The sequence below is a fragment of the Antedon mediterranea genome, chromosome 3 (assembly GCF_964355755.1).
Source record: "Antedon mediterranea chromosome 3, ecAntMedi1.1, whole genome shotgun sequence".
In the NCBI taxonomy this organism is placed as follows: Eukaryota; Metazoa; Echinodermata; class Crinoidea; order Comatulida; family Antedonidae; genus Antedon; species Antedon mediterranea.
In genome coordinates, this window is record NC_092672.1 from 21,619,971 (window position 1) to 21,645,853 (window position 25,883).

Consider the following 25,883-nt stretch of genomic DNA (forward strand, 5'->3'; position numbering starts at 1 on the left):
TTTTTTGTATTTTTCGTATTTTCCTGGCAACACAAAACCTATGTACAAAATTTACCCCAGTGTTTTTTTCGTGATTATTGTTGACAAACCTATTGACTATCAAATTAAAAAACCTCATTGATTTAAAAACACCACTTTGGAAGTTATAGGTACGTTTATGAGGTATACTTTTATAAAAAAAATATTTTTTAAAAACACCCCTTTTTAAAATAATGGTATCAACCAAACTCCATTTTGTAATTTATTTTTTTTCTACATTAAATGGAACTCAATACATGTTGTTTACACTGCTATAAACAAAAACTGTATACTGTAAGTATTTTTGGTTCAAATAAGTATACAAAGTTTGTACTTTTTCACTATAGAAAATCTGTGAAAAATGGCAAAAACATCAAAATTTGGATAATTGACCATTGCCATGGCAACGGAGGCTAAAAAATAAAATGAATGTTGTAGATATGCTTTTTATTGAAATGTCTATTCATGGTAAAAATTTGAGAGAAATCCATTTTTTTACATCTGCCACCAAATCTTTGATTTTTACAGACAATGGCTCTTAAAGTTTAGTTAGCAAAGTTCAAAAGGATGAATTAAAACACCTAATAAAAACCTTAAAAAGAGCCTACAAGGATGCTTGTTTTTCTTGTCTTACCATTATTGAATAAATGTTATTAAATTGAAATTAAATTGAATTGAATTCACAACCACCACATATTTAATATACATTAATGACAAAATATGATGTTTTAATTAAGTTTAACTAAAAATGAAAAACTACAATGTGTATTCCATGCGTACTGTACATCCATTTTTTATTGTTGCAAAGTTTCAAAATGACGCAATGAACTTTACTCCGTCCGTTGGATTGAATGTTAAATTGACCAAATATAAGTCCTGATAATGAACAGAACAGAGTATGCTCATAAGCATGCACAGATTAAAATTTTGTGTAGATTACCGTATCCTTTCATTTACCGTCCCCTTTGTCTACCCTCCTGTCATCATAAAGTCACTAGTAGGTTATATTGTAAATTAACAGCACACTACGTGCAACAGCTAATACAGTAGTACTAATCATTGTCTGTATTTTCATTTTTGTTGTAAATGTATAGTCAACAGAGACCTCTTAGAATCAGGCTTCTGAGTCATGTCAGTCATACATTCTACTCATTCACCCTTTACCAAAAATTTGGGATTTTTAAAATGTCTTTCTTTCCATCATATATATTCATTTAGGACTGACAATTTCATTCTTATAGTTTCATTCTACTGTAAAACAATAATACTCTCTTTGTCATTACATTCAGCCTCTTACATTAACATTCAAATTAATTCAGAATAAATACATTTGAATGATGAAGCCTAAAAAAACAAAAAACAGAATAACTAAAATACAAATAAATTGGTATATTTCTATACTATTGTACCTTATAACACAAGAATCTCCTGTTCGTCCGAAGCGTGTAACAATTTCGAAAGGCATTGTGAGATAGAATAGAGCTAATGGGTGGCGCCATTGTGAGCCATGGAGTAGCGCGCCCTCATCAAATTAGAAAGTCAAAATCATAGAGGGGATCTGCTAATACTATAGGGGGATAGAGTAATTGACTGAGCCCTCTATAGGAATTAATAGTTTTGACTTCCTAGTTTGGAGGGGGAGCTGCTCCATGCTGTGAAATGGCTTCGCCCAGTTTGACTTTTTAACCCTGTACATCTAGTACTACTATAAGTTCTTTGCTTTGATGGAGATGATGATACATAAAACTGTTATAAAGCCTACCAAACATACAGTGCTAGTTGAGGGTGATTATTTGCTTTTTTGTTAAAAGTAAATAATAGTCAACCAGAAATAAAACTTGGTTTACTAAAAACTAAGCTTTGGTTGTCAACACAATGTAGGCGCTACGCAAGCGAGTTGACCAATAACAAGCAACAGTTTGGATAATCCATCACATTGTGATTGGTCAATTTGCTTGATTTAATTTCCAAAAAAATTGGATAGACTACAGACAAATGGACAGACTAAATTTTGGGACAAACAAACTTATTACATGCAAGTATTACTCAGTAATCACCTCTGTAGTCCCATGGGTACTCTTTTAAATAGTTATTGATTACAGTGCCTTAAAATGTTCTTTAAATAATAATTGTGTAAATTGATTTGACCAGGACCTTACCATGCCAAACCATATCAATACTTTGAGTTACAATTGTAGATAATATATTGATATTCATTTGTAGCTATACACTAGGCTTCATTATCTTAAGGTTATTAGAGTGTGCGTAACAGCAGTATGATCATACACACTATCATGACAACTACTGTATTACAGTACTTATGATGTACACAGCCTATTTAATACTTAGTTGAAATGCCATTATTAGACATTTTTAATCATTGATTTATTTAGAGAACTTAATAAAACTTCACCAGAAGTTATAGAATGGTCATATCAGTTGTATTCTGATTGTTTATACTACTATAACAATATATGTTCACATTTTGTAGTAATACACTACCAACATGTATAGATAGTATTTACAATACCCATCTGAATAATTATACTACACCTTAATCTGAATACCTTATCCAACCTGAATACAGTATTTATACAGCGAATACTGTTTCGTAGTTTCATTCCATAAAACCATAATTTAACATCAAATAAATAGTCATAACATTAAATCTTCTTTATTTTAATAGATTCATCTCTTTGTTTTCTTTTGAAAAAGATTTTAATATACACTCCAAAAATAAACATCTACCCTGTATGTGATGATACACATGGGGTCAAATCATTTTTCTATTCGACCTATTCGCTATCCGTCGCTAGGACAGAATAATCTGGATTTTTTTTCTTTTACATAATCCAAGTTAATCAACTACCACACTTTATTTCAAAAGATAACATTTTTTAGCATAATTATTTTTTCTGTAAAATGGCTGCATAATATAGTTATCCACACCTTGGCGGATAACTCCTTGTGATTGTATAAAATCATCATCAACTTTTTTTACCTGTATTATTCTTCTTTCATTCAATATTTCATAACTTCGTAAAGTTGTGCACCTACTATTTTTTTTAAACGTCAGAGTTGCGCAACATGACTTTCGTGCGATTTTATGAATTTGAATGATTGTCAAATGTCATTTTGTATTGACACTTTTTTAATTTAAGTCATATCAAGAGTCAACTTTCTATGGATTAAAAATGGCATGTTTCACAAAGTTACGCGCACAAGATTTCTTACAACCAACACCTGCACTTGCTGTAACTTAATGCGTATTCTCAGTTTGTGAACTTAATTCTCTTGAATTTTTCATTATTTAAGCCTTAAAATAATTGAAAAGTCAATTAAACCATATCAACTTTTTTTTAATGACTTACTGATTTTGATTTTAAATGCATTATGGCTACTCATATGTTGATTGCATTCTTAACCCTCTTTCACATTGACTATTCTTATTATTTTAAATGCATTATGGCTACTCATACATGCTGATTACCTTCTTAACCCTCTTTCACATTGACTATTCTTATTATTTTAAATGAATTATGGCTACTCATACATGCTGATTACCTTCTTAACCCTCTTTCACATTGACTATTCTTATTATTTTAAATGCATTATGGCTACTCATACATGCTGATTGCCTTCTTAACCCTCTTTCACATTGACTATTCTTATTATTTTAAATGAATTATGGCTACTCATACATGCTGATTGCCTTCTTAACCTTCTTTCACATTGACTATTCTTATTATTTTAAATGCATTATGGCTACTCATACATGCTGATTACCTTCTTAACCCTCTTTCACATTGACTATTCTTATTATTTTAAATGAATTATGGCTACTCATACATGCTGATTGCCTTCTTAACCCTCTTTCACATTGACTATTCTTATTATTTTAAATGAATTATGGCTACTCATACATGCTGATTGCCTTCTTAACCCTCTTTTACATTGACTATTCTTATTATTTTAAATGCATTATGGCTACTCATACATGCTGATTGCCTTCTTAACCCTCTTTCACATTGACTATTCTTTTTATTGTACAAGTTACTTAATGTTTTAGTTTACTTAATTCACTTCCCACAACCTTAATCAATAATCACCTTTACAAATTTCAATATAAATTTACCTCCTGGTTCATCTTGTTTTTCATCACTGTTTTATGTATGTTTACGTTTTTTCCCCTTGTACTCTATACGCACAAACATACTTTGCCTATTATATTATTCTTAATGTATATATACAGGGTAGTATAAGCCCATGGAGTAATTTATAATTCTTCCGTAAGCTTCCTAATTACATGTAAAGATAATAACAGCGTCACATTTTGTATCTTATTTGTTTTGTGTATTTCAGTTATAAACGGCTACTACTGTAGGAAACATTTTTTTGTACTGTACGGTAATTACTAATTTAAATAATATTTATTATTTGCATATCTACGGACGTACCATCATTTTCAAAATTCTTTTCAATTGAATATGTTCTATGAATACTTTTGAATTCATAAATAAAGTGTACTTGCTTTTTGAACTTCAGATTAAGGACGATATACCTAAAGTGTATTTAAAATATACAGTAGTGTAAAATATTCTGTATTTATTTTTGTTACAGTGAATGTTACTGACCGCAAACATTCATGCATAGCCTACTTATAATAAGCATTTAGCCTACCAGAAGTATATGTTGAACTTTCTTTCAATCCTTTGTATATCAGTGGATTTAAAACATAGAAAATGAGACTTCAATTGCAACTCTTGCATATAAGTAACTACGTCAACGTCGGTGAGGTTGAAATCTGTTTGTCAGTGGGTCTCACAACCAGCAAAGATGGGTACTGATGCTAGTAATTTATATGATCAGATCATTTGATATCTGCTGCTTTAAAGTACAGTTTGATTTTATGTGATCACATCATTTCTCTATTATCATTCGATTTATAATTTTAGTTGTAATTTTGTTATTGTCGTCGTTGTGGTTTATATTTGTGAAACTAAACAAGATGAACGGATTAAAGAATAAAACATCTTACAATGTTTCTATGTTGTGCAGTCAAGATAAACAAGATGAACGGATTAAAGAATAAAACATCTTACAATGTTTCTATGTTGTGCAGTGAAGATAAACAAGATGAACGGATTAAAGAATAAAACATCTTACAATGTTTCTATGTTGTGCAGTGAAGATAAACAAGATGAACGGATTAAAGAATAAAACATCTTACAATGTGTCTATGTTGTGCAGTGAAAATAAACAAGATGAACGGATTAAATAAAGAATAAAACATCTTACAATGTTTCTATGTTGTGCAGTCAAGATAAACAAGATGAACGGATTAAAGAATAAAACATCTTACAATGTTTCTATGTTGTGCAGTGAATATAAACTCTTTTCAGTTCAATATTATAGAAAGTATTTTTATCAAGAAAGAGACCATGCCCGGCTTTAAATAGAGATGCGGTTGTGTCGGGGATAGAGAAAGAACTTTCCATAATGTATGAAGCTCATCTGAAAACACTGTTTTCATCAAGATCAAACATGCATAAGTTAGAACTCAGAATTAGAATGCTCAGGATATTAATGAGTATCACTGAAATATTTATTAATAAATACAAATGTTGTTGAATTGTGTTATCTTAATGTCTACTACCAACCTTCATTCAAAATCAATTATTTTTTTTAGTTAGATCAAGATCAAATATAGTTCTGACTTGTTAATGGTCACATGACAGTATAGTTTATTGGACTTGCAAGTGATAATGACAAAATATTTATTATTTTGGTCTACTATTACAGTAACACTTTTTATCAATTAATGATACTGTATAACATATCAGTGCAACGTCCACTTTTGTATTAAAAAAAATAATAAACATATATATATATATTGTTCATTTTTTGGGGTTTTTTTAAATTGGAACTGAGAAAGGCATATATTCCTGATCTAAAATTATTTTCACTTTGGGATATTTTTGTTAATTACAACTTTCATAAAAAAATATCATTAAAAAAAAGACAACATTGTATGTCTGAACATAGTATAAATATGCACATGGTATAAATATATAATTTGTAAAATGCATCAGAGGTCGTACATTTACAAAATAAAAAGAAAAAAAGGAATTTACATATTTATTTTTATACAGAGGTAAGTGAGTGGCACTAGCCTTAGTCAGTGTAACTCTTTTTTTTTCTGCTATAAATGAGTTAGGAATAAAATTGTCATGTGACAGAATACCAATGTATTACATTTTTTCTTTAATCAGTATTTTAAAACCTGATGATTATAATCTCTTTCCAGGATGGAAACACTCCACTACATGCACATCTGGCTCATAGATATAAGAATCCTACATTAGAAATGGTGACCTGTCTCATAAATAAGGGGGCATCGGTGACATCACAAAATAAGGTAATATATATACAGACAATTTTCAGTAATACTGCATGGCAACAATCTTTCACCTACTCTAGTAAATTATTCTATTCTTTTTTTTTCTTTTTTTATATCTGGTTCATCATATAATTAATAATAATGATAATTATTATTAAATTGTGTGATTTTTGGTAGACCTATTTAAAAAACCATTCCTTCAAAGATGACAATATCTACTATCACAGCGATTTTAAACTGATAGGAAGATTGTGGGTTGTATAATTTATGCTGAGATTGGACCTTGTTGAACCCACAAATGTGAAAACGCCCACAAATGTGAAAACAACCACAAATGTGAAAACGCATCACCCACAAATGTGAAAACAACCACAAATGTGAAAACGCATCACCCACAAATGTGAAAACAACCACAAATGTGAAAACGCATCAACCACAAATGTGAAAACAGCGCCCACAAATGTGAAAACGATCATCGCCCACAAATGTGATAACGCCCACAAATGTAAAAACAAGAGAGACTTTTTCGCCCACAAATGTAAAAAAAATCAGATCAAATTTAATGCTAGATTCAGACAAACATTATATCATGATTGTATTGAGTTGTTTGCTCACGATACGTCTGTTAGGGTCGTCGTTAACACGTTGGATTATTATAATTTGCTGCTCATGCGCGCGATATTTGCACGTTAACTCGTTTGTTTAATGAACGTAATAGTTCAAGACAATATTTGTTATTTGCTGCGGGCGTGCACCATACTTCAAGGTCAAGGCCATGTTATATCATTGTTGCTTCTACTGTGTGGTTGTTGGCTTACTATTATGTACGTATAGTTATAAGTCGATGTTCAATATTTTTTTTTTGCGCGCACACGATACAACAAGGTCAAGGTTAAATTGCTACTTGTAGTGTTGTGTTATTAACTCGTTGGCTTTACTGTTATGTACGTATAGTTCCAAGTCGATGCTCGATTCGATGTTTTTGGGCGAGCACACGATACCACAAGGTCAAGGTCATATATACTATTGCTACTTGTGGTTGTTAACTCGTTGGCTTATTGTTATGTACGTATAGTTCCAAGTCGATGGTCGATTCGATTTTTTTTTGTGCGCGTGCACGATACTACAAGGTCATATATCATTGCTGCTTGAAGTGCAGTTGGGCTTACTATATTGGTATTATGTACGTATTATAGCTCCAAGTCGATGCTCGGTGTACACGATACTACAAGATCAATGCTATACTCGTCGTTCAGTTATTGCAGTAGTTCCTAATGTTCAATTTTTTTACAAAACTATAACCACAAGATAATAATACAAGAGCTAGAGCAAGAACAACTAATACAAGAATATTTCTTTATTTTAGAGCGATAAACAAATTGTAACATAGAATAATACTGTAACACCAATATCCAACCAAACATAATACACGATACGATAGTATCAAACTTGTCACGAACATGTATTCTATAAAACATACTATGAAATCTATAACAATTATACTAATGGACAAAACTTCCTACTATACTACTATTTACATTCGTGGTTTAATCTGATGCTTATTGTTTAATTTGTATATCTATTTTTAGCGGATAATTATAAAGATATACGGAGAATAATATTACCTATTGAATGCATCGACTTGGAACTATACGTACATAACAGTAAGCCAACGAGTTAATAACCACACACTACATACAAGTAGCAATTTAACCTTGACCTTTTAGTATCGTGTGCGCGCGCAAAAAACATCGAACATCGACTTATAACTATACGTACATAATAGTAAGCCAACAACCACACAGTAGAAGCAACAATGATATAACATGGCCTTGACCTTGAAGTATCGTGCACGCGCGCAGCAAATAACAAATATCGTCTTGAACTATTACGTTCATTAAACAAACGAGTTAACGTGCAAATATCGCGCGCATGAGCAGCAAATTATAATAATCCAACGCGTTAACCACGACCCTAACAGACGTATCGTGAACAAACAATTATTGAAACAACTCAATACAATCATGACATAATGTAGTACCTCGATCAAAATTGTTTGAGTCTAGCATTAAATTTGATCTGATTTTTTTTTTACATTTGTGGCCGAAAAATTCTCATTTTTTTTTACATTTGTGGGCGTTATCACATTTGTGGGCGATGATCGTTTTCACATTTGTGGGCGCTGTTTATTACATTTGTGGTTGATGCGTTTTCACATTTGTGGTTGTTTTCACATTTGTGGGTGATGCGTTTTCACATTTGTGGTTGTTTTCACATTTGTGGGTGATGCGTTTTCACATTTGTGGTTGTTTTCACATTTGTGGGCGTTTTTACATTTGTGGGTTCAACAGACCTATCGGATATTTTGACGACATTGTTTAATAATTAGGTGATCATTTAGAATAAAATGATCACCTATTGTTATTGTATCAAATCTTTATTAGTTATCCGCACTATGGCGGATAACTCCTTGTAACTGTCCTGTTTCATCATCTTTTTTTTTTTTTTTTTTTTTTCTGTATTATTAGTTATCCGCACTCAGCGGATAACTCCTTGTAACTGTCCTGTTTCATCATCTTTTTTTTTTTCTGTATTATTCTTCTTTCTTTCTGTCATTTTTGTGCAGAGCATATCTCAAAAACGTGTACAGTTAACATTTCATAACTTTGTCAACATATGGGCATTCACGTGAAGTTGTGCTTTTTTATTTTTGAATGACGTCAGAATTGCGCAACATGACTTACGCGCGTTTTTATGAATTTCGCGTATTTAACATAGATCGAAAACCATATAACAATTTAAATTGAAACTTAGCAAAAGTCTAATTTATATCGTGCGCTAACGTTTTGTGCACTAAAAATGGCATGTTTTACACGAAGTTACGCGCGCACGCGCGTTTAAAATTTTCATGATGCGAAAAATCAATTTCTAATCAACTTTCTACGCGTTAAAGTTAACATTTTATAACTTTGTCAACATATGGGCAATCACGTGAAGTTGTGCTTTCATATTTTTGAATGACATCAGAGTTGCACAACATGACTTGCGCGCGTTTTTATGAATTTCGCGTATTTAACATAGATCGAAAACCATATAACAATTTAAATTGAAACTTAGCAAAAGTCTAATTTATATCGTGCGCTAACGTTTTGTGCACTAAAAAAAGCATATTTTACACGAAGTTACGCGCGCACGCGCTTTTAAAATTTTATAATGCGAAAAATCAATTTCTAATCAACTTTCTACGCGTTTCATGTCATTTTGAGCATGTCAAAAATTCCCACACGTGTGCAAATTTTTACGCGCGCGGTGCACACGTAGCATTAGAAACGTCATTTTTTCGAGTGATTTATGTTTTTCCAGCCTTTTCTAGTAATTTTACCAACTTTTAAACAATTTCGACTTCAAATTACGTCATACGAGCACGTAGAATATGATAATTTGCGCGCTTCTTCTATGAAAAACTTCAAAAATTCGTCAAAATTAAGCCTTTTTTTAAACAATCGTAGTTTCTAAACTAAACTGTAAAAATTATTTTTATTACATATTCTGGAAGTTGATGAGTTGTAGATATCAGATCATGCATTAATATGGCTAACCGGACATTGTGACGTCATCGTATGGCCACGCGAATATGAAATTTAGGATTTTTGTATCTTTCGTCATAACTCCTCACATTTAATAGAGCGCATCTCCACTTATCCGTTTTCCATTTTCACCCCGATTTTGATATTGTCTAGGTCAATAAACTATCTTTAGCATGAGTTAAAAATATTTTAATTTTTATGACGTCATCATGCCTAAAAATTTTAATTACGTGTGGCATTAATTTCATCTTTACAGTAAATTTCAATCTGTTATAGCTCGTAAGAATAAAATGTGATAATCACGATTAAAACGTTTTCTGGAAGCTATTGGATTGTAGATACGAAATCATGTGATAATGTTGCCAATCGGTTGTTGAGACGTCATCATATGGCCAGTTAAATAAAAAAGTCGTATTTTCATCTTTTGCGTCATAATTCATTACATTTAAAAGAGCGTGAATCAATATTTCCCGTATTCAAATTTCTTCTGCACGTTAATATGTTGTTACTGAGATAATTTCCTATTAAATAAATACCTATTCTACACTGTAGTATGTAATATGTATACAGATTATATTGTATATACTATATGACACAGAATAACAGAATTCAGCAATAACAACATATCATATTCTTCAGTTCAGGTCATAATGCCATAATCTTTTTCTGTGTGCAATATTCTAACGTATCACGTGCACGTGGCGTTTGTTGTGCGGATAACTAACTCGTCAAAGTGACGAGTTACATGTCTAGTTCTTCTTTCTTTCTGTCATTTTTGTGCAGAGCGTATCTCTAAAACGTGTAAAGTTAACATTTTATAACTTTGTCAACATATGGGCAATCACGTGAAGTTGTGCTTTCCTATAATTGAATGACGTCAGAGTTGCGCAACATGACTTACGCGCGTTTTTATGAATTTCGCGTATTTAACATAGATCGAAAACCATATAACAATTTAAATTGAAACTTAGCAAAAGTCTAATTTATATCGTGCGCTAACTTTTTGTGCACTAAAATGGCATGTTTTACACAAAGTTACGCGCGCACGCGCGTTTAAAATTTTCCAATGCGAAAAATCAATTTCTAATCAACTTTATACGCGTTTCATGTCATTTTGAGCATGTCAAAAATTCCCACACGTGCGCAAATTTTTACGCGCGTGGTGCACACGTAGCGTTAAAAACGTCATTTTTTCGAGTGATTTATGTTTTTCCAGCCTTTTCTAGTAATTTTACCAACTTTTAAATAATTTCGACTTCAAATTACGTCATACGAGCACGTAGAATATGATAATTTGCGAGCTTTTTTTATGAAAAACTTCAAAAATTCGTCAAAATTAAGCCTTTTTTTAAACAATCGTAGTTTCTAAACTAAACGGTAAAAATTATTTTTATTACATATTCTGGAAGTTGATGAGTTGTAGATATCAGATCATGCATTAATATGGCTAACCGGACATTGTGACGTCATCGTATGGCCACGCGAATATGAAATTTAGGATTTTTGTATCTTTCGTCATAACTCCTCACATTTAATAGAGGGCATCTCCACTTATCCGTTTTCCATTTTCACCCCAATTTTGATATTGTCTAGGTCAATCAACTATCTTTAGCATGAGTTGAAAATATTTTAATTTTTATGACGTCATCATGCCTAAAAATTTAAATTACGTGTGGCATTAATTTCATCTTTACAGTAAATTTCAATCTGTTATAGCTCGTAAGAATAAAATGTGATAATCACGATTAAAACGTTTTTTTGAAGGCATTGGATTGTAGATACAAAATCATGTGAACATTTTGCCAATCGGATGTGGTGACGTCATCATATGGCCAGTTAAATAAAAAAAGTCATATTTTCATCTTTTGCGTCATAGTTCATTACATTTAAAAGAGCGTGCATTAATATTTCACGTATTCAAATTTCTTCTACACGTTAATATGCTGTTGCTGAGATAATTTCCTTCCAAAATTGCTACCTTCGCGTTTCATTTTAAAACCATCAACATGTTAAAAATTGCAAAAAATAGCGGGTCCCGTAATTTCCCCTATTCTACACTGTATGTGATATGTATACATATTACACTGTGTATACTATATATGAATCAAAATAATAGAATTCAGCAATAACAACATATCATAGTCTTCAGTTCAGGTCATAATGCCATAATCTTTTTCCGTGTGCAATATTCCAACGTATGGCGTGGACGTGGCGTTTGTCGTGCGGATAACTAACTCGTCAAAGTGACGAGTTTCATGTCTAGTTATTCTTCTTCTTTCTGTACACTTTTTGTTTAACAAATATCTCAAAAAGTTAAATGTCAATGATTACCAAAATTTCACAATGTCTTTCAAATACTGTAACTTAGTCCTAATAAGGTTTTCAGCGTGATCACTCATCCGTGACAACACGTATACGCCATTTTGTGAAATCACATTATCAATCATATCTCCATAATTCATTATCACATATTATTGAAATTCACTACATGTAAACTTCAGGTCAAGGTAAAAAATATTAGCAAATAAAAACCTGCGAGTTTCAAGGTCATGCGCATGAAATCGCGCGTTAAAATTTTAAAAAGCTCAAAATTAGGTTTTGATCAATTTAGAGCATGAATTAGGCCATTTGCGTGTTTCAAAAAATTACTGCGCAAAAACACGTTTTTGCACACGCGATTCGTAAAAAGCGTAAAAAATAAAATTTGATGTATAAATCACAATCTACTCACAATCCTTAGTACATTCACCAAATTTGAATCCATTTCCACTTAAAATAGTGCTCTATGAGCACATTACAAATGACAAAATGCACACATTAATTGTACAAAAGTGCTAAAAATGGTAAAAAATAAGGCCTTTTTAAAATGAAAATAACTCTTCAGAATGCACGATGACCCCTAAGTTTTTTAACTTATTCGGGAAGCCATTGAGTTGTAGATATAAATGTATATACACATTGGATGTACAAAATGGTATTACGTCATCAAATGGCCACTTCAATTTAAAAATTAGGATTTTTTCCGTTTTGTGTAGGTTATCACATTCAATAGAGCGCATCTCCGCTTTTTGAGCTCGATTTTCGCGCAAATTTCAGTTTGTGCTTGCTTAATTATTTATCTTTCTCATGTGTTGTCAGTGTTTTCATTTTGATGACGTCATTACACGTAAAACCTTTAATAACGTAGGTCGTGTAATTTCACCTTCGCCGTAAATTGAATATCTTACAGCTCTTCAGAATTGAACGTTACCTTGATGATTATAATTTATTATGAAAGCTGATGAAATGTAGATATGAATTCATATAAAAACCAAGCCTTTCGGATGTTGTGACATTAAAATATGGCCAGATGAAGTTAAAAAGTAGTTGTTACATCTTTTTCGTCAAAGTTATACAAATTTCAAAGAGCGCGCACAGCGCTTCTACGTGCCAGATTTTTTTCCAATTCTTATATTTATTTGCTCAATTCATTATCTTTCGAAATTGTCATCTTTGAGTTTATTTTGATAATTCCATCATACCAAAAAATTAGAACATGATGTGGGTCCCGTAATTTCACCTATGCTACACTGTATATAGATATACAGCATATACTGTACATATTGTATATGGCATATAATAGGCACAACTCAGCGCTATAAGCGTATGCATCATGTCATAGGATGGCGTACATCAACTTTTTACGATGGTGTGTTAACGTACGTGCATGTTTAAAAAGTGTTAATTTCATTAAAATGATAAAAATGATCACCTATAATTCGTCAAAGTGACGAATTAAATTCTAGTTGAAATATTGTATTTTCCGCCATTTGGCATACCCATATTTACTATTATAAATACCAAAACCTTTACATTTTTAGTAGCGCCCTTTATGGTCTAATGTATTTTTAAAAATATTATAGCATCCTGTATGTAGTTTGGACATGATTTCATAAAACCTCCCAATGTATCATTAGATTTGTTGAGAGGTGACAGACAGTTATTTAAACTTATAACAGCCGATTAATATAAACTGAATAACAATGTATTTTACTTAAAATTAAGACAATACACATAAAACAATGATTCGATAAAGATTGAAATGTTGAATCATGAATTCCCTAATATTATTGTTGTTTTTGGCGTCTTTTCCGCACCCAACATTTTCCAGAAAAAAGGGGTGATTTTTTGGACAAAAATCACTCAAGCGTGACTTGTGTTTTGATTTCTAAATTTGATCACTAAAATGCTTTAAATGTTGCCATTTGGGTATGAAAACATAGGGTTTGCCACAAAAATTGTAATGAATGTACTATTAGGTTAGGATATATTGTGAAAACATGTGTTTTATATTTTATTTGCATTAAAGTGATTGTGTTGGAAATAGATTAACATTGTTACCATTTTAAGATAGTTAAAACAAATTATTTTATAACATGTGAATTATGGAATTATTTTTAAGGATAAGATAAATACGTGTCACACTTCACATTCTTCTTTCACAAAAAAAATTTAAACCTTATGATGATGACTTTTTTTCCACAGAATGGAAATCCTCCACTATATGAATACCTGATTCAAAGTCTCAACCCTGCTTCAGAAATTGTAAAATTTCTCATTAAAAAGGATAGTGCATTATTGACATTGCTAAATAAGGTAATCTACAGAAAATTGAAGTTTCTATACATAAATAGATGTAAAATGCATAACAATAATCTCATGGGGACGGTCATTAACAGAGCTTGACTCTGTTTTGAGACGTACACAGACAAAAGTCGGCTTCTTTCGCAGACCCTGTGCACGCAAGTGGGCATGTTTGAGAAGTTTTTGCATTAGAAAGTCTAGGTCTTTAGGTAGCCAATTAAAGAGGATGAACTAAAAACACCGAATCAAAACCTTAAAGGTGCTTACAAGAATGCTTGTTTATACTAATATAGCTAACAACTGTTAATGTAGTAAAACCTCCAGCTAATGTAGAAACACTAACAGCTTATGTAGTAAATAAAAAGTCAACACCAGCTAATGTAGAACGGTCAACAACTAATGTAGTAACAAAAATTGCCTCACACTATCGCCAGCTAATATAGAAAATATATATTTTTACAAACCTGTTTAAATCTGTGCAAATGCATTTTTTTATTTAGCTATCAGTCTATCCACTTTTGTAAACGACCAATTTTCTAAAACGACCATACATTGTAAGCAAACATTTCTCTTAAGAGAGCGCTTTTCATAATTGACTACCTCTTGTAAGGGATCACCTCCTCTCATAAAGGACTACTTCTTATAATCGAACACCTCTTGTAAGCGACCATCTCTCTTAAAGAACACACCTCTCTTAAGTGACCACCTCTTTCAAGGGACCACAACCTCTCTCTTAAGGGACAACTTCAACCACCACAAAAGGTAGGTTCATGGTGATAGCCAAATATACAATTGTAGGGGTTTTCTGTCAAAACAATTGATTAACAGTGCACTTTTATTTATTTATCAAATCCAAACATTTAAAAGCTCACTCATATTATGGGATAAAGAGGCCTACTTCCCATTATGGGGATAGTGTAGTATGTGGTGAAAATTAAACACACGAGAGAATGCTATTCTTGCTTCTACATAATAAATAGATAAAAGTTGGTTTATCTGCCAGCAGTTTTTCTCATTGTTAGTATATTATTACTATTTACGTTTGGATTTATAGATCTTGCCTACTACAGAACAGAGGTAGTGCTTTGGATCTTGGTATCTATCAATTAATATGTCTTTGTAAATAGCTTGTTTAAGTAAATATTTTTTGTTTTTAGGAAGGAAAGACGCCTGAATCTATTGTAGAAACAAATATGGACATAACGAAAAAAGAAAAAACTGTGATTTTAAACTATTTTGACAGTAAGTAAAGTTTATAAATATAAATTATACTTTAATCTAAGATAGGTAAACATAGTGCAAAAGCTTTAATGTGGTACAGGTGGTCATTTGAAATTATCAATGCTACTATACTACTATAAATTTTACAAAATTGTACTACAGAAACAAACTGTAAGGTGAATATTTTTATATAAGCTGGCAGACCTTATTTTTCTGGTTCATTACAAATGAATGAAACTAAATTCTCTGGATCCAGCCCAATCAATAGCATAATTGATATTTTATTATATTAATTGAGAGTTGGTTTAATATATTTATTTGTATTAAAGATGTGTCCCCCTGAAAAAATAATTCTTAACAAAATGTTTGTTGAATATGCCATTTTAATGTAACATAATAGTTATCCACTTTGACCAAAAATTGGATCGGGAAAAAAAAATGTAATTTAAAGCAAAAAATGTTCAAATTGGCTGCCAGCCAATGGGTTTTTGGTTGAATTTAACCATTTATTTTGTCAATTTATAAGTGAAAACATTATTTTTTTTCATTTTTCATGTTTTTGGGGGACAATACATCTTTAATATTATTGTATTGCTGGTACTCGAACATAATTTAATATTTTTATTTCCCATGGTTCAAGTTTACCGGAGGTATTATTAAAGTTGATGAGAACTATTGTACTGTATATGGGATGACATTTATTTTACTGTTTAATAACAAAATACTGATACTGATAGTATCAAGCATTTTTAAGGCTTATAGAGGCAGAATGAGATAACAATTAATTTGTTGTCATAATAGAATTAGTTCCTGCAGAGATACGTGCCAGGGGTAAACATGCTATTAAAATATATAAAGAAGAACTTAAAACTGGTAGCATGTCTGTTGTGAATTCAAGATGTATGTTTCTAGGAAAAGAAGGTGCTGGGAAGACTAGCTGTGTAAAGGCTATGGTTGGAGAAAGGTAACAAGTAAAATTGGTATAATGTTTATAGAGTATATTACTGTACGGTATCTTAAGCTGTATTGACCATCAATAGTCAATAGCCATCAATCACATTATCTTGTGAACTGCTAAAGGAAATGTTTTATTTAATTTGAATTATTATACACTAAAGGTGACATTGCAGTATGTTGAATATTGTGATTCTTATAAAATAATAAAAACATTAATTTTATACACTTTAATTTACTTTTAAACTTACTAATGTTCTATTCATTAAAATTTATCAGTTGTTTTATGATTGGAATATTAAAATGCAAACCCTTTCATGATTTAGTCATTTTATACATACAATGTATGTTTCTAAAATGTACAATAAATGTTTAACTTTACTATATAATAGATTCAATTCTGCAGAACAATCCACAGATGGAATTGTTACAACCACAGTGTTTCAAGCAAAGAAGGATTGTAGTCAATGGAAAAAGATAAAAGATGTTAATGGTGAGATAAGTAACTGAAAATGTTTTTACATATTCATTATTTTGCTATAAATTTAACATTAATTTATTTTTGATAAAATAATACTAATATTTAAATAAAAACATTCTTAAATTTATAATATAATGCCATTTACACATTGGTTATACAACAAATAACAATTCAAAATTCATTTGGCTATGCAACCATATACGGTTTGGTCTTGAAATCACCTCAGATACCAAGAATTGGAAAATTACATTCAATCTTCAAAATATTGCTTATCGTTGTATTCCTCTCATCCCATACAACACATTGGTTTCCTAATCTAATTGTCTATTTCTTGCATTGTATAGATATTGAGCTATCAGAGCAAATTCGTTCACATGCTTTAGGAGAAAAGGTTGATAAAAGGTTAAAAGAAGGTAGGCACAGACTAATAAAGCTTTTATAACATTTAAATCTGCATAAAAGATGTATAAATGTAGGTTGATATCGATTAGTAACACTGTTATATTGGTTTTGTTTCTGTAATTTTTTATAGAAGGCAATGTTGGAATCTGGACAAAATTTAAGAATGGTATGTACAAGATGGTAAGAAGAAAAGAAAAAGTGAGTGACATAACTAGTATATGGGACTACGCTGGTCAACTAGACTACTATATAACGCACAGGGTATGTTTTCATTATTGTATTATGAATATCACTTGTATTCTAAGATTCATATTTAAAACAAATATTATTTTTATTGGGTTCAGAAATAAATCAATTGGAAGCTTTTAAATACTAATAGAGCTTTATTTTCTTTTTACATGATGTGTTCTTACAGTATTTTGCCAAGAACATTTTTAACAGGGTTATTTTATCAATGTGCAACTTTTTTTTTAGACTATGCTATGTTTTTGTTGGTTTTTCTAGTTCAATTGATCTTACATGTTTCAATTACTGATTTTTTTTATCACAAGTTTTCATATGAAACATCACCAGGGGCTGAACCAGGGGAGGGGCCAACAGGCATTTGTACTTGTCAATATTGTCAACAGTAAAAAGGGAGGGCAGAGTGGAGTAGATGTGTGAATGAGAAGTTTAAACAACCTCAAAACCTCAGAATACCATACCTCCACCATTATACCAGGCCTTTCTTTCTTTCTCTTTTGTTCTTATTTCATGCAATAATGCGATGCTGAATAAAGATCAATAGGTGATCTACAATAAAAAATGCTAAAATAAGTACTTTACACATACTATTCACAATCTAATTACAACAAATACTATTCCTGATCTAGAAAGAAAGAAGAAGACTCCTAAATGCAAATCACTATCCAAATGAAAAAGAATATCACTTTTGAAATAATATCAATAATTGAATAAGTAGTATGACTGTGATGGTATTTAAAGAAATTGTATTAAATCGTAATTTATACTTACAACATTTATATTGTTTGTTTCAATCTATGCATAAGTGTTTTTATGATTAAAATCAATATATGCAGAGAAAATGTGATTTTAAAACTATCCTAAAATCCCATTGAGCCGAATTCCACGCGTTCCATCATCGGAAAACATATATCAATGAAATATACACTACATTCACAAATAAAACAATGAATTGTACAAGTTAAACTTGAGAAGGAATTCTTTTTCGTTTAGAGTTGTACTTTTGTGGAATGGTCTTTCTGACTATGTTGTTTCAGCTAGTTCTTTAAATTTGTTCAACTAGATGGTACGCTCGCTTCTAGGTCGTGCCCACAGATGGTTCTCGAATACACAGTAATGTCAGCATTCAAAAACTGGCGATTTCAAATGTACAATAATGCAGGACAATAATATATGTCGTTTACAGGAACGAATAAATAGACACTGTGATTTATGTACTCAACTAAAATTAGCACACTGGGAATTACTTCCGAAAGAGAAACTAAATGAGACCAATTGTTTAAGTCAAATTTAAACAAACTTAATTTGTGTTTTGTATGTAACATTATGGTTGAGGAATGGGGATGAGGATGGGTGCAAAGAGGAACAATTTTTAAATAGATTCTTTATTTTGTAACGAAATATTAATTAACATGTTTTACAAATAATATACCACTAAACACAGTAAAACATTGCGATGTAATACTTTGTTGAAACTATCACCGTCGTAGTCGATTGAAATAGTACAGTACATGTAACGATACACTACGACGTATGTTTATATATAATGTTAAACAATTTGTGAAAACCACCTCTATTCGGGGAAAATCATAAATTCGATTTAATCGGTAATAAATATTAAATTACGGCGAGTGAAAACGCTAGCTCATTATCCGTTTAAAAAAAATTATATCCAACCTCTGCAGCACAGATTGAAAACAAAATGGATCGAATTTCTGTTATGAGTATACAGTACTTTCCTTAACGACGCCTGAGGGAATAGACACTTGTGGAACGACACAGAGATTGGAATGTTCCATTCATCGCAAATCAATACATTTGTATAAACGTATATTAAATCTATCAAAATAGTATTTTTTAAAGAAAATCGGCCTGTCTTCAACATTATGATACTGTACTCGAGCTGTTCAACCGGTTTTCAGCTATTAAAAACAATTATCGTAGGAGGAGATAGGAAAATGCGAAGCCTCCTCGCATTTTTGTGGCGGGTTTTTTTCAAGATGGACATCCATTAGACAGTGTATACCACGATCGGAAAACACCCCCATTTGGGGCAAATCGTTGAACCTAAATTCGTTTTAATCGTCAATAACTAATTATCTAACTTAATTTAATTAGTAAACAGGGTTACATCAGGTGGTTAAAATCAGTACCGAAAGTACGAACCAACTTTATATACCATCGAGTAAAAATTCTAGAAATAAGGCGCGATTTACCGAATTTTGCCCTTACGTAAATTTATATATAGAAAATAGACTAAATGAGGCTTGGGTAAACCATCCATTAAAGTTTACACCGTTTGTACAATATGACCTGCGAGAGGCTTACAAGCAATATGCTTCGCCTCAATTTCCCTCTATTCATACGACTATGAAGGATTACAAGTAAACAAGTAAAAGTCATTGTAATCAAAAAAGCTTTGAATTTAACTGCAAAAAAACACAATTTCCAACCAAAAATTGTATATTTTTTACCACTTAAAGAACTTGAACCGATACTTGGATTTCAGTCATTTAAATTGCAAAATGATAAACATTAATTTCTTTTTGGTTAACTGAAAGAAAAGTGAAATGATTAATAAATGACTAAACTTGACCTACACGCATGCACCAGTGACCTCCTGCGAGGTGAACAATGGGTGTGTAAATTCCATTTGACGTAGTACACGCACCCCTCTTGTAAGAATTACCACATGTATCAATGCAAGCTGAACGATGGTGGAAAAACATGCATCCCTCTTATAAGAAATTACCATGTGTTCTTGCCTGCATTGATGGTATCTGTTCCGATTTACAATCATATTGGTATGTATCACTCTGGCCTAGACAATGACGACAATACGACAGGCTCATGTGTATACCAACAATGAAATTGCGCTATATTTAGACATTTACAGGGTTTGCTCACTGTCTGGGTGACAGCATGCAGCTTGTTTTTGAACGTCTAAACAAGTAGGTTAGACCTAGCCAATGGTTTTGAAATGATCATGACAACAAAACATACATAGCAATACACATCATGTCAAGTTAGTTCCCGCAACATAGGAACCACAGTCCTTGTAAGGGTCTGGTATCACAGTGTATAAAACATACATAGCAATACACACCATGTCAAGTTAGTTCCTGCAACATAGGAACCACAGTCATGGTAGGGGTCTGGTATCACAGTGTATAAAACATACATAGCAATACACATCATGTCAAGTTAGTTCCCGCAACATAGGAACCACAGTCCTGGTAGGGGTCTGGTATCACAGTGTAAAAAACATACATAGCAATACACATCATGTCAAGTTAGTTCCCGCAACATAGGAACCACAGTCCTGGTAAGGGTCTGGTATCACAGTGTAAAAAACATACATAGCAATACACATCATGTCAAGTTAGTTCCCGCAACATAGGAACCACAGTCCTGGTAGGGGTCTGGTATCACAGTGTATAAAACATACATAGCAATACACATCATGTCAAGTTAGTTCCTGCAACATAGGAACCACAGTCCTGGTAGGGGTCTGGTATCACAGTGTAAAAAACATACATAGCAATACACATCATGTCAAGTTAGTTCCCGCAACATAGGAACCACAGTCCTGGTAGGGGTCTGGTATCACAGTGTATAAAACATACATAGCAATACACATCATGTCAAGTTAGTTCCCACAACATAGGAACCACAGTCCTGGTAGGGGTCTGGTATTACAGTGTAAAAAAACATACATAGCAATACACAACATGTCAAGTTAGTTCCCACAACATAGGAACCACAGTCCTGGTAAGGGTCTGGTATCACGGTGTATAAAACATACATAGCAATGCACATCATGTCAAGTTAGTTCCCGCAACATAGGAACCACAGTCATGGTAGGGGTCTGGTATCACAGTGTAAAAAACATACATAGCAATACACAACATGTCAAGTTAGTTCCTGCAATATAGGAACCACAGTCCTGGTAAGGGTCTGGTATCACAGTGTATAAAACATACATAGCAATACACATCATGTCAAGTTAGTTCCCACAACATAGGAACCACAGTCCTGGTAAGGGTCTGGTATCACAATGTATAAAACATACATAGCAATACACATCATGTCAAGTTAGTTCCCGCAACATAGGAACCACAGTCCTGGTAAGGGTCTGGTATCACAGTGTATAAAACATACATAGCAATACACATCATGTCAAGTTAGTTCCCGCAACATAGGAACCACAGTCCTGGTAAGGGTCTGGTATCACAGTGTAAAAAACATACATAGCAATACACATCATGTCAAGTTAGTTCCTGCAACATAGGAACCACAGTCCTGGTAAGGGTCTGGTATCACAGTGTAAAAAACATACATAGCAATACACATCATGTCAAGTTAGTTCCCGCAACATAGGAACCACAGTCCTGGTAAGGGTCTGGTATCACAGTGTATAAAACATACATAGCAATACACATCATGTCAAGTTAGTTCCCGCAACATAGGAACCACAGTCCTGGTAAGGGTCTGGTATCACAGTGTATAAAACATACATAGCAATACACATCATGTCAAGTTAGTTCCCGCAACATAGGAACCACAGTCCTGGTAGGGGTCTGGTATCACAGTGTATAAAACATACATAGCAATACACATCATGTCAAGTTAGTTCCCGCAACATAGGAACCACAGTCCTGGTAAGGGTCTGGTATCACAGTGTATAAAACATACATAGCAATACACATCATGTCAAGTTAGTTCCCGCAACATAGGAACCACAGTCCTGGTAGGGGTCTGGTATCACAGTGTATAAAACATACATAGCAATACACATCATGTCAAGTTAGTTCCCGCAACATAGGAACCACAGTCCTGGTAGGGGTCTGGTATCACAGTGTATAAAACATACATAGTAATACACATCATGTCAAGTTAGTTCCCGCAACATAGGAACCACAGTCATGGTAGGGGTCTGGTATCACAATGTAAAAATGGTGAAAGTTTATTTTACAGTCTGCATTAATCTGCATGTTTGACTTGATGAGGCATGAACAAAAGTGCTCAGAACAAAAGCAGAGCAAAATAGATAAAAAATGACTATTTATTTGCATACTAGATTACTTCATAAAAATGATAAAAAGAAGAGCTATTTTATCACCTTGATGAAACAGTACAGTATGTAGTGTGCAAATAGAATGTTGAAGTTTTTACTTGAGTCATCAAACTTTATCTATATAAAATATTGTAATATTATATTATAATTACCCATGAAAACATAATCCTTGTTAATTTCCAGTTTTTCCTGACAAATACAGTATCATACTGTGTTGCTTTCAATGTCATGGACAACTTGGATGAGCCAGCTAAACCACGGGATTCAAAAATAGTAAGTTAAACTTTAGTACTTTAGACAATCTTGTAAACTACAAATGGCTGCTATGATTTAATAATGTAATTTAATTTCAATATTAGTGTAAAAATATATTGGCATTGTCATTTTAGGGTCAGCTAGGAATGACTAATTTGGACATGAATTTGTTCTGGATAAGGTCCATTTATGAACACACTGTACAACATGGTTCAGGAAACATTATTTCAATTGATGGCAAGAACATAGGGTCACCTCCCATCTGTTTGGTTGCAACTCATGTGGACAAATTGTCAGGGACAGCATCAGAAAAAGAGGAGGAGGTAAATAGTATATAAATATTAGATATTTATATCTTGTCTTTTTCTCAACTATTACCTCTTTCACACCAACCTAGCAACACCGGGGTTAATAAAATAAAATTGTAAATGTCGCCCTCTATTTTTTTTTTTTACATAGCGACGATCCGGAGTTTAACTGCGGGGTTGAACAGCTGAATATTCTCCGGAGAACGAACTGCGGGGACACCCTGGTGTTTTGGTGTGAAAGGTACATCATCAAACTCCGGAGTGTTTCGGGTCAAAAGGTCATCCTCACACGATCACTCATTGCTTTAGTTTTATTTCAAAATACTTTAAATATTTGTACAAAATATATAGCGGGTTTAAAAAATAATAAGTAGTATCAATAAAACATTATATTACTTCTGAGACTTTTGAAAGTAATTATTAAATTTAAAATATTAATAAAAATGATTCTAATGATCGTCGCTATGTAAACAAACAAAATAGAGGGCGACATTTACAATTTTATTCTATAAACCCCGGTGTTGCTAGGTTGGTGTGAAAGGGGTATCTCCGGAGTTTCTCGACGTTTTGAATGGTCATAAACCCCGGGGTGTCTCCGGAGACACTCCGGAGTTTTGGTGTGAAAGGGGGTATTAGTCAACATAAGCTCTCCTAGCAACTGAACACAACTGAATGCAACTATAAACCTCAACTGACTGCAACTGACAGGCGCACAAAAATGTAGACATTTATAATTACTTTCAGTTGCTTATGTTCTATTTTTTCTGTAACTGAGTGAAACTGAAAAGTTTTAAACGTATCACACGTGTGGTATGGGTAACGGCGACCAGTCGCGATTGGTTTGTATAGGCCTATACTGGTTCCTATAGAACTATGAATTGCGTTTTGCGTGTAGTGAGGTAAATTAATAGGCTCTTTAGAATTAATATTTTGCCTACAAAATGATTGACTGTATACAACCCATCAGTACAATTAGAACAAAAAAGCAGTTTGAGGTCTAATGTACATGTTTATACAATCAAATAATATAACATGAAAATGGAACATTTAAGTTAAACATTACATGCATTACAAAAGAATTCATTAAAGAAAGCACATTAAAGTAGAAACATTGTTTGAGATTTTGTCATTTTGAATTACAGTATGAATTAAATAAAACAGACAGTTATGGAAGATTGTGTACATTAGGTTTTGACATATTGTATTGTAAACCACTGATCATGATGATCACTATCACGCAGATTGATCTCACTGATCATGTGAGTATTCTCAGTGGATATATTATTGTCAACACTTAGCTTGAAAATATGCCTGGAGGCGCAAACAAAATCCTACATCGCGACAAAAATCCAAAATGACTGCCCGTTTGATATAAATTGTATTTATAATGTCTATTAAATGCTCTTTCAGAAATTTTTGATTGGGTATGTCATCCTCTGAATGTATTTTGTAATTTAACATATGACTTCTAAGTCCAAGATGGCCATCAAAATTCAAAATCGCTTCAAATTGAGCTGAATTGTATTTATAATGCCTATTAAATGGCCTTTTTAAACTTGTTTGTTTTTTATTTACCACACACATTGAATACAAAGTAAAAATATTAAATTCATTCATTCATTCTAGAAACATTTATTGACAATATCATAGCATGGCATAGCATGGTTGGCATATAATATATATAGTCGAGAGACTACAAAAGGCCCGATGGGCCTGTCGCTGTAGTCCCTCTTTACATTATACAAGTATACATACAAATGAAATATACAATATAGATAATACAGTATACAGTATTAGCGTGATCAGTAATCATTGTGATGAGTTATCAGCGATAGTAGCAATATGAATGCATTTATTAATTGAAGGTTATGAAGATGTACAAGAAAATGTTTGATAAAATGGAAGGAATGCCATATGCTCACCATGTAGATCGTGAAATGTACATGGTTGATAACACCATGAAATCACCTGAAGGTATTACAAAACTTAAGCGAAATGTTGGTAGATACATGAAGGAAATGGTGAGAGAAGTTCCAGTAAAGTGGGTTAATTTACAGGAAAGTTTGCAAAGAATTGGTGAAACAGAATTGTGTATTACATTTGAGGAGGTAAAGTTTTGATTGTGGATTCCAATGTAATTATATAATATTATTATTTATTGTTACTTTGTTTTATTCCTACAGACATTAGTAATATTTATAGTCCTGGCCCATCATTGAATTTTCCATTAGATTTTCTCCAGGCTCTACAAGTAATGTACTTAAGTTAAGTTATTTGTTTGAATTAAATTCTGTATTAGGTTTCCAGGATTAGC

The 25,883-nt window shown here is 32.3% G+C and overlaps 3 protein-coding genes across 3 annotated transcripts in view; 2 read left to right on the top strand and 1 right to left on the bottom strand.

Moving 5' to 3' along the window:
* LOC140043285 (uncharacterized) overlaps positions 1–15,878 on the top strand; it is a 29,182-nt gene extending 13,304 nt beyond the window's left edge. Inside the window, exons 3-5 of the mRNA XM_072087785.1 lie at positions 6,326–6,436; positions 14,530–14,640; positions 15,786–15,878. Coding sequence (XP_071943886.1) covers positions 6,326–6,436; positions 14,530–14,640; positions 15,786–15,878 — 315 coding nt within the window. The remainder of the gene's footprint in view (positions 1–6,325; positions 6,437–14,529; positions 14,641–15,785) is intronic.
* The window catches only part of LOC140045033 (uncharacterized), a 242,741-nt gene that overhangs the window by 176,763 nt on the left and 40,095 nt on the right, over positions 1–25,883 (bottom strand). The window lies entirely within an intron of this gene.
* Positions 16,680–25,770, top strand: LOC140043709 (uncharacterized). Its single transcript, XM_072088206.1, has 7 exons — positions 16,680–16,813; positions 17,196–17,296; positions 17,629–17,697; positions 17,817–17,947; positions 23,190–23,279; positions 23,396–23,584; positions 25,435–25,770. The coding sequence occupies exons 1-7, from the start codon at positions 16,728–16,730 to the stop codon at positions 25,687–25,689; spliced, it is 921 nt and encodes a 306-aa protein (XP_071944307.1). The 5' UTR covers positions 16,680–16,727; the 3' UTR covers positions 25,690–25,770.